Source organism: Lampetra fluviatilis, chromosome 33 (assembly GCF_964198595.1).
Source record: "Lampetra fluviatilis chromosome 33, kcLamFluv1.1, whole genome shotgun sequence".
Classification (NCBI taxonomy): domain Eukaryota; kingdom Metazoa; phylum Chordata; class Hyperoartia; order Petromyzontiformes; family Petromyzontidae; genus Lampetra; species Lampetra fluviatilis.
In genome coordinates, this window is record NC_136307.1 from 1785048 (window position 1) to 1799165 (window position 14118).

Below are 14118 nucleotides of genomic sequence, written 5' to 3' on the forward strand. Positions count from 1 at the left end.
ACGAATTTGAATCCTGGTTTTAGATTTCATTCAGGGAATCAGGGAATTCGATTCCACACGGTAACGATTCTTCAAGGAATCGATTCACGAATTTTGGCGGGAAGCGGCAATGGCGACCCCCATGGAGGAGGAGGGCAGCGAGACGTGGGAGCCCAGCGATCTCCTCCCCACGTCCTCCTCGGTCTCCCAGTCCCTGGAGAAGCTCACGGTCGTGACGAGAGCCATCACCAGGAACGTGTCCATCGTGAACGACGCCCTGGAGAAGTGAGGTTTGAACAGATGTCACCTCAAGAGATGTGTGTTTACATTTGTTACAGCACTGTCCGTCAATCCACTGTTTGGATGAGGCTCTTCTCACACCGAGCTGGTGTCGAGGGGGTATATTTGTCCTCACGCTGGCCAGTGAGGGTTGGTGGAGGCTATAGACGAGAGCGTACAGCTCTGGAGTGTGTTGCACTGGCCTATGCCAGTGAACCCCGCAGCCTGTAACACCTGTTATGCATGCATGGTCGCCGATCCCAGGCATCGTCGAGGCCCTGCTTATCTGTCGAGGTCGGGACGAATTCCAAGTGATTTGTTCATAAACTGTGCGGCCCATCGACCTTATTTGTAAGTGGATGGATAAGACATGCGATGGAAACAATGAAAACGGACCATGTTAAAGTAATCGATGTTAAGACGGAGTAAGGGGTCGTGCTAAAAGCCGATTGCCTCGGAGGGATTGTCATTAACCCAAAACACCTCTTATGGATTGTCATGTATGTTGCCACTTGCTGTTGTAAATTGCATGGCTGTTGTAACTTGCTGACTCTGCCCATATTCGACACTGAAAAAGAGCTTCATAGCTAATCGGATTCCTCCTGCAGTCTAAACACATTCTGGTTTTGAATGTAAACTTTCCACACTAGGATGTTTTCATTACACAAGTAGGTCCATGTTTATCACGCTGAGTTCACAAAGTATGCTGTATACCATGAGATATGGATACAGTACTGTATACGGTACTATAGTTTGGCATGACATAAGTTAGTACATCCGTCCGAGTCATTTTTACTTGCTTTTATGTAGCAATAACACGATTGCCTTGTCGAATTTTTATTTTACAATCAGCAAATTTTTAGTACTGTATTGTTTAATGTTTTAGTTTTTTCTCGCCACTGCAGTTTCCACGAATTTTGTTAAATGTTCAAGAAACCCTCTTCAATGTAGTAAGACACATTTTAGGTTTTCTTGAATAAAGGATTATCCAAACATACCTTCACAGAATCACTGCCAACTTATATTTGGGGAACACAGAAAAGAGTTGAAGAAAATTTCATTGATTTTATTTGGATTCTATTTAATGTATTTCTTTAAAATGTTAATCTCGTGTATTCTTTCAGAATTCTGATGGACAAACCATTGGCTGACGAGCTAAAGAAGTACTTGGTGGGTTATTTAAATATACATTTTTAAATATGTACATATTTTGTGCTTTTGAAATCATATGCTGTATGTCTGCAACCATGCTTGTTTTGTTTGTGGAACAGACAGACTTTTCTGCTGAATAATTCTACATGGAGAAGACTCAACTCTCAATCGTTGCCAGTCTGCCAAATTACTGGTCATAATTACTTTACAGTTACGAGCTGCGAGTAAAAATTGCATTTCGTGCCAACGTATTCAGAAGATAGTAACTTTCATTTCTATTTATTTAAAGGTGTATAAAAGGTTGCAGACCATCCCCACCGAATTCCCAACCCACTCAAGATTGTCCCAGTGTTTTTTTTCCAGCAATCCGTCACCAGCACAACCATATTAATTTGGTTTTTAGAACAGCCTTATTAGCCTTGTCATAGCTGTTATAACATTGTGTTTGACCGATAAATTACAATTAACTGTAGATTCTGAAAGTGTAATGCCTTCTATTAAGTACATGTTAAACATTGTAACAGGCTTGTTTTATTATGTTTTATTTTTATTATTTTATTACTTCCCTTCTACGTGACTTTACCGAAAGAACCAAGAAGATTGTAACAATTGTTCCTGCAAAAAAATAGAATGCATATTTCTAAGATGTTTAATAATGCAATTTATAACGTGCACAATATTTCATGTACATAAATCATATGGGCACTTTTTGATGAGTGTACTGCTTAGTCTATTGATGATTAATACGCTCATTGAATTGGACATTAGATTTTCTCAAGTGTATGTGTATATATAGTTTCAATATTAATGACCGAATCTTATATCCTCCATATGTAATAAAACACGACAAAAGTGAAGACATATATTTTTATTTACAACTGCAACACTTTCAACACTCATGTAAAGAAAACAAACCTGAGCACAGAAATATTTATAAGGTGCACTGTACAAATGATAAACTTCAGCCTGCATTATTTATCTAGCCTGAAGTAAAATGTTAGCCCTTAATTGGCTCAAGCTCATTCATATGCCGACACTTTATGTAAATAAAGGCTTTGCATCAAATAATTTTAAGTGTTATTAGACTTTCTTATATTTTTAGAAAGCATCTGTAATGGATAGCCAAATATAAGTTACAACATATTAGCAGCACGAAACATTGTGTTTTTGCCAATGCACAATGTGTCAATTTATATAGGTGGTTAAACCAGTGGTGGAAAATCCACATTCCCATGATGGGATATTCTCTTCATGTTTACATACATCAGAGCCAACACAACATGTGACATCGAGGTTGAAGGAAGATGCAGAAGGAGTTTTGATGTGACCAGTGCAATTTGTGGTCAACCTATATTTATGCAGAGATTCACTGCTATTTGTCCTCTGCCTTTCAATCACTTGCATTCTTGAACTGCTTGCACGATGGCTGGCAAAAGAGAATCCCTGTTCTCCTTCGTGACCTGGTCAAAATGAAATATGTACAAACGAACAAATGATTATGTAATGCTAACATCACACCACAACTCGTACACCTGCAACGTACATGTCTAACCACAACACGAATATTTATATTTTAAAAAATACGGGATATTTCTTTGAATATAATGGTAACCTCAACGTACCATGAACAGTTTGATGTCCCCACGGCCTCTGACCTCCTCAACAAGCGCCAGAGGCTTGCCTTTTGGCACGGGTATTGTGCCCAGCACATTTGTGGTGGGAATCTCCAGAGCCCGTCGCACACACTGCACAAAGCTCTGGCTGAACAGTTCCATCTTCCCTATCTCATCCAGCACCAGCACTCGGGCACCACCAGCACTTGGGTCCGATGGCTGAGAGACAAAACATCACCAGTCAATTGCAAATCACGCTGTCAATTGTAAAATTTTCAATAATCGTTTACGGAATCGATTATCTAAAGTTTTGGCATCAATTATGAAATCCAGTTAGATTTCCGATTAAACCAATACGTGCAATATATATGAAAACAGTTAAAATTGACGTGGCACGGTAGGTGTGGTGTAAGTTATAGTTCGAGGTCTCCCTGTCTCAACACACGTTTCTCAGCAGCGGGAGAGCAATCTGTTCAAACGAGGCCAGGTCCACGGCGTACTGTCCAACCCGATACTCCCGGTGCGAAGAGGGGACACCACCGCCATCACAGCTGCATGAAAGAAACCACGCCAAATCTAAAACGCCGAATATTCATCTCAAGCAAACATTCCACTTAATATCACAAAGATGACTTATTCAGTTTGTATGGAGATCAATGATGAAGCATTGAAACTGTCATTCAAAAATTAAACATTAAGGCGCCTAGGCCCTGTGCATAGCAAAGGGCTCGGTACAGGAACACCTTACCTCAATGGCATAGCTTGCATATGTGCAGGTGGTTTAATTGACATGGGGGATACAGGAGCAGAAGCGCCCCGTGCCACGAAGCAGGTAGAAATTATAGTGGCAATTGAATTCCTTGCACCAGGATCTATATCGACCACACTACACTACTGACCTCTGGTGTGCTTTTCTCAAACACCCAGAATCGGAATATTTATCCTGGAGAAATCGGATGAGCTAAGAAGCTCTATTTCACAGATGCCCACAGGGCGTAGCAAGGAGGTCCACACACGTCGTGGACGCTGGTAGATGCCCTCCCCTCGCTCACCCAAGCCGAGCCAGGGTGCCGCGCTCTCCTGCCAGAGACACGATGTCGAAACCAATCCTCCGGCCGCCCTGCCGCACCTCCTCGGTGTAGAAGCCCCACACTCCCAGGCCGGCCACACGCAGGGCCTCGCAGGCTTTCCGCACCAGGGTCGTCTTCCCAACGCCTGTCTCAGATAAACAACACAAGCACATACTCTTCGGTTTTTTCGGTAAAGTCACATAAGTAAAAATAAATAATAAATAACAATAAAATAATAGAAATGTAATAATAAATCACGACGTTTCGGGCGCAACACAAGCGTCCGTCATCAGGAGGGACAACCACAGCAAGAAACAATTGCTGAAGTGAGTATTTTTTTATTTTACCTACGTTACTTTACCGAAAAAACCTAAGAGTATGAATCCTTGCAGTCACGAAAGCGTCAAATCTAGAACACAAGCACATTAAACAAGCTGATTATAGTTTATGTCTTCACGGTCTGGGGTGTCAAAGGCTCCTTACTCCAACTACAGGGTGCTTCAAAAAATGATAACACTTACATGGCACTATCGTTTTTAATGGAAAAAGAACATGATATAAAAAGTATGTTAATAGCTTCAAAGAGTCTTGTTCGCCATCATTGTGCACACATGTCTGGAATCTTCTCCAGGTGGTCTCCAGAGCCTGGAGGCACGTTTGTTGTGGTAATGTTGCAAATTCTCAGACGTGTTAACATATTTTTGAAGCACCCTGTACTGCCAAACTCCAGAGACAAAGCGAGGGAAATTCCACATTCAAACTAAAATAAAAACTAAAATGTAATTTTACCAAGACCCACAGCTATATAACTTTTATCAGAAGCGACCTGGCCACAAATGCTAGCTCTACGAAGTGGTTTATGTATAAATGTAAAGCAGTCAAATAGCCTCAACGCATATTGATTCTAAATGTGGAAGGAAATTCCGGAGGTCCCGGATAAAAATTCACGCGACCAGGAGAAGAGACACGCAAACTCCAAATATACAGATGTCGAGGTCGACACCTGTATATTTGACACCTGTAAATATAAAAATCCACGCGGACAGGGCAAGAGAAGAGACACGCAAACTCCAAATATACAACAGGCGTCGGGGTCGAAACAACGACCTCCTGTATGCCAGGCGAGGTGTTAACATCTCGCCACCGTGGCACCCTTTCTTCTCTGGTAGCACGTATTTTATCCTTAATTAACAAACTCACCACCCTTGACGTTCCACCGAGTTGAGGAAGTTACGACAACAGAGAGGGAGGGGAGAGAGAGAGACAGAGACGCGGGGGAGAGGCAAATGCAGCGTGATGAGAGAGGAAACCTAAATACACGGGAGGCAATGAAACCACGGATTTCAGTGCCCTGTGCAAGTGTGCAATGTACAACATCAGCTGCGGTAATTAAATACCCGGGTTCCCGGACAGGAACACGTGTCTGTGTGGAGGCGCCGTCATGCCCCCCACACAGTGCCGGCCCGAGCCTCTTGGGGGCCCTAAGCAGAATTTGATTTGGGGGCCCCCCTCCCACCACGCAGACTCATCTGTGCTAGAAGATTATTGACACAAATGTCACACTATAATGTTATAGCGAATATTATAAACGAATACAGTGAGGTTATGTATTAATAAAAAATAAAAACAACACTTAAAATACTTCACTCTTTTATTAAAACTTCTGAATACAAACGGTCACAAAAAACATATTAAATAAATTATTTGCAAATGTGCATTAAATGTGCAATCTTTTAAATAAAACCAAAATAGACAAACATTAATCTAATCAAAAATAGAATGTTACAAAAAAAAAGATACTTAAATAATGAAAGCAAACATAAGAACAGCAAGGGTTCAACAATGTCAACTGTACAACAATGACCTCAAAATCGTTCCTTCCTAGCTTTTCTGGAGGCAAAGTCACTAATGACATCATTGTATGGTATTGCTTGGCCAACTTTGTTATTAATACTAATGACTGCAAGTCCACTTAGTCTTTCCTGGGCCATTGATGATCTCAAATATGTTTTTATCAATTTGAGCTTGGAAAAGCTCCTCTCTGCTGAGGCAACTGACACAGGCAGAGTGCAGGCTATCCTGAGAGCTACCCAAAGATTTGGGTAAAGCTCACACATCTCATTTTGTGAGAGGTATGTGAGAAGCTCAAAGGCAGTCATCATAGTTTGGGGAAGTTCAGGAAGACTCTCTATCTCTACTGCCAGTGCGCTACCATCAATATCAGCCTCCTCTCCACAAGAGAGTTTTTCCCCAAGAAGCTCACATTGTTCCCTCCGGACCTTTTGATCTAGCTCCCTAAAATTGAGCAGCACTCCAAAGTTCTCTTTAACCTCACTTAGAGACTTAAATCTATCCTCCAATGACATTAATTCATTTATATCACTTGTTTAAGTTATTTAATTGTAAAAAAAAACGATTCGGGGGCCCCCTGGTGGCCAGGGGGCCCCAAGCAGCCGCTTAGTTCGCTTATGCCTCGGGCCGGCCCTGCCCCCACATTCACCAACGTCTTCAGCGGACTTTTAATTTGCGGCGATATCGAAGCGTGCGACTTAATGTAGAAATAATAAAAACACACTCGAGCACGACGGACGTCGACAGCGAACGTAGAGCCGAGTTGGCGAATCGAATCTCTTGACGTTGAGATTCGCTAGCTAATGGTTCACGTATAGCGAGCGGCCCCGCGGTGCCAGGTGAGAGGTTTATAACCTCCGCGCGTGCCGCGGTTGACGGCCTTAGTCGGTGCCGATTTAGGGGCCGTCCATAAATGACGTCACGCATCTAGGGGGGCGGGGTCAAACATTTGTGACGAGAGGGGGGGGGTGAGAAATGGGACGTCACATCAAAATGCTCAACTTTAAATAAATATAGAGAACACGTTTTACTTAATTAAAGACTTTTTAATAAATGTTTTCTCCTACGTCAGAGTGCAGCGCCACATTAAATACGCACTACAATGACAATAGTTTAAAGCGATTTGAAGCATGTTTCACTTTTGGGGGGGGGTAGAGCTTTGTGACGTCATATTTTAGGGGGGGTCTGACTTTTTGTAACGCCGTGTGACGGGGGGGGTCAAAAATCGTCCAAAATCGCGTGACGTCATTTATGGACGGCCCCTTTAGTGATTTGCTTACGTTTCCTATACTTTGCACTCCTAGCGTGCTTTCATATTGTTTGTTATTACCTTCTGACCCGCCCCTACTGGACTTTTGTAAAAAAGATTCTGATTCAAACCCAAGGCCTCACCCACACTCTTCCGTTTCTTTGCTTTTTGGTGCGAGTCTTGCTATGTTCATTTCTGCCTGGCCCATTGCCTCTATCTCCCCCCCATGTTTAACGCTACAGGAACATGTTAATGTTGTAGGAAAATTAGGTATTTGGTTAGAAAATCCAAATATTATGCACGCAACATCATTTTGCATGGAACACTGTCCCAAAACATTGGTGCTGTATCTCACAACGGTTTTAAACGCAAATTGTCCACACTTTCAAAGAAAATCTCGAGTCAATGTCCTCCTGGTTAAAGGATCAATGGGATCGCATCACACCTGAGTATTGAGAAACACTGCAGTTGCCTAAAACCTGGACACATCTGATCTCTGCTCCCTCTAGTGGGCAACTAGGATTAATACTTCTAATCACAATCACATAGAATCTCAACGGTCAAGTCTGTATCTTAACCATTGTTCATCAACAAAATGTTATCAAACTACACGATGCATTATTTGGCTAGACAAAACTACATGCCGATGTGTTATGAAATGTAATGCCGGGGAAAATTGCGAGCAAAGATTGCCCGAAATTGCCCTAATGTATCATGGCCTTAATCCTGTAAGAGAGAGTCCATGTTCCATTCTATCAATGTGACGATCACTGTTGACTTCCCCTCGAGCAGTACTTACTTTATCAACCCCAGAGTATGATGGGCCAAGCCAACCTATGACCGGAATTTGAACGAGCAACCTTCCAAATTGAGTCAAGTTGCTGTAACCACTGAGCCACTTTACACTACGGTGGCCACCCCATAGTTCAACTGAAGTTGTGGCCCTAAGATCAAACTCAGGTCACCAGATTCATAGTGCAGTGGGCTAACCACTGCACCACCACTGCACTTCATATGTAGCTTAATTTAGACAAAACTTCAAAACTGGAAGAAAAAAATCAAAAGGGTATTTCTTCCTATTAGAAAAGTGAAACATTAAAAAAGATGTAGATGTGAATAACTAATAGATTATAAGGTCCAACAAGCTGCCTTTTATTAACATATGAAAATACATTATATCTCACGCAAGGAATTGTTCTTAGAATACATTTTAATAAATTAGTGTTGATGGATGGTAAATATAAAAATCAACTAAGATGAATTAATACAAACACCACACGCACACAAACATCAATTATCTTGTTGCCATCATATAAAAGGCTATTTTTCTCAATCCAAAACTACGGTACATTTATCCGCATCACTTTTGTCTGCAACTCTGGTTGTACACTTGATCCAGCCGATCCACAGTTAATTCAAATCGCAGCGGATGAGCTGTCTAAATAAGTGGCACATTCACAGACAAAAGATGACCATATTTGAATGCTACGATAATTGAATCCTGTTAATGTAATGTAGCGGATAATCAAAATCATATTTTAAATGTGTTGAAAACAATTTGACAAGACGCCCTCTTATCAACGCATTGTACTCATCTCTGGCACTGTCCTCCCATACAAAGACAAATGATTAGTGTAGTGGTAGCATACACAGAGTCCACAGTTGACGTTCGATGGGACAATATAAACACCAGAATAGTAGCTTAGTCCTTACGGGGGTCGTGAGCCCCTCTGAATGAAATGCAGGCCCTTTCTTTCACATGGTGTACCCAGGAAGCTTGGCAGCCAACTTGAGCTCAGAGATTGCCTTCGGGAGGTTCTCATCCAGAGTGTCGAGGCTGCTCAATCGCCCTCCCTCTTGCAGTGCACTTGGGTTCGACATCTCCAGGTCCGACAGGTTGGAGGGAACGTACGAGCTCACCTGAATACAGACAGAAAGACATCAGCACTTTGAGGCCGTCTGTGCGAGTGACATTTGAAATGCAGCTCAGAAAGAAAAAGCTGCTCTGCATGAACATGTACGCACGATATTGTTTTTTTTCCCATGCTGTGTGGCCAATATGTATTTCAAGTTAGTATGTAATATATGAAATGGTACTTTTTGCAAAGCAGAGAAAATGTGCAATCAATACGTTATGCCATTATCTTGGTCTATTTGTAGACATTTGAAAATGTGTAGGCAAGTAGGCCTCTTTCAACAAGATACTCTCTCGTGACAGCTTATACACGAATAGAATTGGCATACATTGTAAATGACCAGTCACAATCGATGGGACCCTTTTTGCCAGTATCACAGCCCAGCGAGTAAAAAAAATCAACGTGATCCACCAACCCTAGCAACTACCTGAGAAGTGTGGAGTGATTGACTCCCTTCTAGAGAAGAGCTCTCCAGTGTCGATATCTTCCGAAGCAAGGCCACCCTGGGGCTGACAGCGGGTTTCACTGATGGCACTGTGCCTATAAACTTGTGATTCATTTGGCTTCCTTTCCATCGGCCAGTGGAGCGATCCGACAGGCCAGACCGATCCGAATCGGACGAATCCTCACGAACTACTGATCTGCCTCTCCCCTTTTCCTCAACAGGTTGTTTGTCCTCTAAACTTTCCAAAACCTCTTGGAATTTCTTCACGACGAATGTCTCTCGCAATACATTTTTTGACTTCTTTGGAACAACATTGTGATCGGACTCTGTCGAAGTGGAGTCTGCGTCGGATTCTGGTGCGCGGGAAAGTGCACGTGGCTCTGGGCTGCTCTTAAATGCACTCGATTGTCGGCTGGTGGGTTCTGGACTTGAAGCAAAGTCTTCGGAGTAATGGGGGTCGTGGCTGCTGGCGTAGTCGTCACTGTACTTTACGGGACTCTCTCTCTCCCGATCACCCCACTCTCGGTTAGAAGACTGCTCCTCTGGCGTCATCCTCCCTACAACTGCAGGGGGAATATCAACCTCAAACTCATAATCATGTTCAAATTCATCATCATCATCATCACTATTCCAACTGGGCTGTGAGTGATGTGATGGTGCCCTAGGTAGTCGCACGGACAATGCACCACCTGATGCCTTCACCTCAAGGTCTCTGATTGACAAAGGCTGGGCATCAAAGATAGGCTCTTCCAAGTCCTTTAATGAAGAATCTAATGGCGGCGGTAGCTCATGGTGGCTCCACGTGTGGCCTGAACTGCTGTCCACTTCGGCTATCTTCTCCAGACGTGCTCGGGCGACGGGCATTGGCGTATAAAGTTTTTGAACTTCTTTTTCTGAACGAGGGGAATCCACATCCAGGCTGCTTTCTATTAATGTTTCTACGTACTCATCGATGGGTGTGTTTTGGCGATGGGGTTGCTTTGATTTCTTTCCAGACCGTCCCTTTGGGGCAGATATTCCGAACTTCCCAGCTTTTGGCTTGAGGCGTTCCATCTCTCGCTTTCGTTGCGCCTCCATTCTCTCCTGCTTCAAAAGGAGGTCAGGGTTGGTTTTCTGCAAACGCAGTCGGAGGGTGTTCGTAATCCCGAACATGAGCTTCTTTTTCTTCACCTCAGGTGGCTGGTTGCACCTTTCCCGCTCCTTAATGCCACGTTGCGTTTTTACTTTGGCACTGGCTTTCGGCTTTGGAGAAACAGATTTCGGTCTCCTTTGCCGCGTGGGTGTAATGGACCGTCGACCCTCCGTCGACAATTGCCTGTTGTTGGCCGCGACTGGGGAATGTTGGCGCGCTCTCTGGCGCTCTGTGTGCACGAGTCCAGTGTCCCTCTGCTGACCAAGCCTCTGAAATCCCTGCTGTACATTTGTAAGGTTGCCCAGCTGTGCACCTTGGCCGTTTAACAAGGCCAGTTCAGTCAGCAGAGCACTCAACAGAGGCAACTGACTTAGAGCACTGCCAACTGCACCGGTGCTTTCTCTCTGGGACACCTGAACTCTGGCCCTAGCGGAGGGGTTCGGTTTCTGGGGGACAGAGGCAGCTTCATCAATCTGCTTCTCAACTGGTCCCGTTGGTGGCCCAACCTCCACAGAGACGCCTTCAACATCACCTTCATCAATCACAGCTGCCTGTGGCAGCTCCTCCAAATATGCTTGTTCCACATTACCGCCATCGATTTCTTGACAATCATCGGTCGAATGACTGTAGAAAAGGGGAGGAGGGAAAAACACATTATCCACAAGGCCGCTCTCAGTCAACGCTTCATCTTCTTCATCCGATGCCTTCGCTTTCTGCTGCTGGGTCAGTTTACGCCGGTCCTGCGACCCAGCACGCACTTTGAACTTGGCTGTGGGATCCACGGTGGAAACGGCAACCACGTCGCCCCTGTTGTGAACATCCCCATCTCCCTCGGCACCAGCAGATGCCCTCTTCATTATCACAGCCGCGTCGTTATCTTCTGCAGGGGTCACCTTCACGTGTCCTCGTCCCCGAGGAATCGCCACCGGCTTGCTGGCCACCCCTGCCCCGTCCTCGGTGGAGACCAGGCCAGTGGCGCTCCAACTCCCAGTGGCCGGACCCCCATTCACCACCCACGAGGTGGTCTCTGAGAGGGCCACGTGTGGTCCCAGGCGTGGCTCCAGGTGTTGTCCCAGGTGTGGCAGCAGGCTCGAGCGCCCCAGGTCCAGCAGCCTGAAAGCCAAATGCAGGCGGCCGACGTCACTGCCCATGAGGTCTCGGAGGTCGTACACTCCCCTCTTGCCACCGCCACCGTTTGCTTGGTCCACGACACCAGCCAGAGACACCGACGCGGTGGCCACCAGGCGGGGCAACGGGGCGAGCGGCCTCTCATCCGCAGCCTCGGCGCGCGCTCCTCCCGTCCCCAGGTCCGGCCGCCTCCCAGGTGCCCGCCCGGGTGGGGCCGGCGTGGCCGGACCACCACCACCGCCGCACACATCAACCACCATGGCGTACAGGGGCGCTGTGGACAAGTGGGCACGCAGAGAGTGCGGGCACATCTTGAAGAGGCAGGACTTGCCCCTGGCAAAGTGGAACTCCTTCACGTTGCTGCCGCTGCCGCCTTTGCTGCCGCCGGTGATGGCGATGCTGTTGCTGTTCTCTTTGCCAGCCGCGTACACCATGAGCGTGGGGAAGTCGAGGAGTCGCAGCGCCACGCCGGGAGAGACGCATGGAGCCCGCGACGCGTCCAGCACCATGAGCTCCACCAGCAGCTCCAGCGAGAAGAGCGACTCCCGCCCGGGGGACATCGTCTGATGTTGGGGGTTAAAGAGCGACAAAGCTTTAGGAAAAGGTTGTACCCCATCTGGCAATAAAACAGGTGTTAAGATAGTAATAGGTTTTTACCCTTTCATCTGGTACAAAAACTGACACCTTTATACAAGGGATCATGTGTGCAATAAGCACAATACAAGCAGTCAAAATGCAAACAAAAAGAAACAACTCTGATAATGATATGCACTGTCCTTGAAGTTGATTGGTCCACACCCGTGACAGCTTTTCTTAGAGCCTAGTCTAGTAACACCAATGGAGACTAGGCTCTAAGAAAAGTTGTCTCGGGTGTGGACCAATCGACTTCAAGGACAGTGCATATCATTATCATTATCAGAGTTGTTTCTTTTTGTTTGCATTTTGACTGCTTGTGTTGTGGTTATTGCAAACATGACCCCTTGTATAAAGGTGTCAGTTTTTGTACCAGATGAAAGGGTAAAAACCTATTACTATATTTTGCTACTGGCAAAGGAGGTCTCATAGGTGTTAAGATGTTAAAACACCAGACAGAAACATGTTGCAAGGAATTATGTCTGCATTAACCACAGTGGTGAACATGCAAACAAAAAAATGTGCTTTGGTAATAAAGGCATTGTCTTTGAAACTGATTGGTCTACGCCAGAGACAGCCCTTCTTTATTCCCAGAGCATGTTTTTGTTTGCTAAAATCCACCGCTCGCCAATTAATTGTTGCTGCTGTTATCGTCACCGTTACGCAAACCTGTCAAAGCATTATCAGTGCCCTGCCTTATTACAGACCAATTCAGACCTCATTGGTCACCCCGTGCCTGTAGAAATCTCAGCGATCATTCTACAAAGTCCCATCACTAAGGAGAAACACAAATAGACAACAAACATTTTTGTACACCGTGTGGACCTGAAAACTCAATTTCCCTCTACAAGATTACGGGGTAAACCGTACGGGGTTGACAGCTGTGGTTACGCATTACAGGCACTCCGCTCCACTGAGCCGATACAACGAATCAATAACAAAAAATCCACGTTCTAAAAGTAGAACGTTCGTTGTGATAGCAATAGGCGACGTTTCGGGCGACGAACCTCTATTCGTAGCAAACCAACGACAGACGAACATGAAGTTTCATTCAAGGTAGCTGCGGGGATTGTAAAGCTGTCGTCATTTACCGACTTGCAGTTTGACGAAGTTGCCCGAGAAAAAGTTGATCGACGATCGAGGCGAGCGGCCAACGGACGAATGGGCTCACACACACACACACACGGCGCTCTCGATTCTATCGATTAAGCAAGTCGACTCGGGAGCAGCACAAATCGATTTTGTTTTCCCAATATCGCACCATTGCTTTGCGGAGTTTACACTGTGGGGGGTGATTGTTCTCAGCCTAGGCGACAGAGCACACGGGACGGACCGTACAGATATTGCAAGGATTAAACAGGATACCTTCAACGGAACTGATTTGTTATAATCGATTCGGGACGCAGAACCGTTCCAACAGATGGAATCGCAGGGGCTAATCCATTGCCTAGATATCAAACAAAAGTATCTTGCGATATTTTACTCGATTCGTATTTATAATTATTGGTATTGTATTAAACAAATGTAACCTTGGTGTTCTTTGAACACCCATTCTGACATCGGTCACGCGTGAATCGATTCCTCTTTCACTGATTCGCTGGTGGGCTGAATCGACGCATGCCCGGCGTGACCGACCGCGCGTGACGTCACAAAGGTGTGGACGACGGCCGC

The 14118-nt window shown here is 45.2% G+C and overlaps 2 protein-coding genes and 1 long non-coding RNA gene across 3 annotated transcripts; 1 reads left to right on the plus strand and 2 right to left on the minus strand.

Moving 5' to 3' along the window:
• The first annotated feature begins 53 nt into the window (after nt 1-53).
• Nucleotides 54-1878, plus strand: LOC144944106 (uncharacterized). The gene is made up of 3 exons (XR_013639561.1): nt 54-264; nt 1383-1428; nt 1530-1878. It is a non-coding gene; the product is annotated as an uncharacterized LOC144944106 (long non-coding RNA).
• A 545-nt stretch (nt 1879-2423) lies between these two features.
• Nucleotides 2424-6818, minus strand: NTPCR (nucleoside-triphosphatase, cancer-related). The gene is made up of 6 exons (XM_078872179.1): nt 6581-6818; nt 5491-5538; nt 4076-4238; nt 3469-3574; nt 3033-3242; nt 2424-2870 (listed from the first exon to the last, which is right to left on the minus strand). Exons 2-6 carry the CDS (start codon nt 5534-5536, stop codon nt 2805-2807), a joined length of 591 nt encoding a protein of 196 aa, XP_078728305.1. The 5' UTR covers nt 5537-5538; nt 6581-6818; the 3' UTR covers nt 2424-2804.
• Nucleotides 6819-8338: 1520 nt separating this feature from the next.
• On the minus strand, nt 8339-13630 carry MAP10 (microtubule associated protein 10). Its single transcript, XM_078872180.1, has 3 exons — nt 13539-13630; nt 9537-12377; nt 8339-9113 (listed from the first exon to the last, which is right to left on the minus strand). Exons 2-3 carry the CDS (start codon nt 12372-12374, stop codon nt 8949-8951), a joined length of 3003 nt encoding a protein of 1000 aa, XP_078728306.1. The 5' UTR covers nt 12375-12377; nt 13539-13630; the 3' UTR covers nt 8339-8948.
• Between the last annotated feature and the right edge of the window lie 488 nt (nt 13631-14118).

What these genes read in the sequence shown, in the direction of transcription:
- NTPCR (XM_078872179.1), bottom strand. Translation starts at nt 5,536, where the DNA reads ATGACGGCGCCTCCACACAGACACGTGTTCCTGTCCGGGAACCCGG. An exon ending in CTCTCCCGCTGCTGAGAAAC is followed by an intron (nt 3,243 to 3,468) that starts GTGTGTTGAGAC and finishes TTTGTCTCTCAG; the next exon opens with CCATCGGACCCAAGTGCTGG. An exon ending in GGGACATCAAACTGTTCATG is followed by an intron (nt 2,871 to 3,032) that starts GTACGTTGAGGT and finishes CATTTTGACCAG; the next exon opens with GTCACGAAGGAGAACAGGGA.
- MAP10 (XM_078872180.1), bottom strand. Translation starts at nt 12,374, where the DNA reads ATGTCCCCCGGGCGGGAGTCGCTCTTCTCGCTGGAGCTGCTGGTGGAG. An exon ending in AATCACTCCACACTTCTCAG is followed by an intron (nt 9,114 to 9,536) that starts GTAGTTGCTAGG and finishes GTCTGTATTCAG; the next exon opens with GTGAGCTCGTACGTTCCCTC.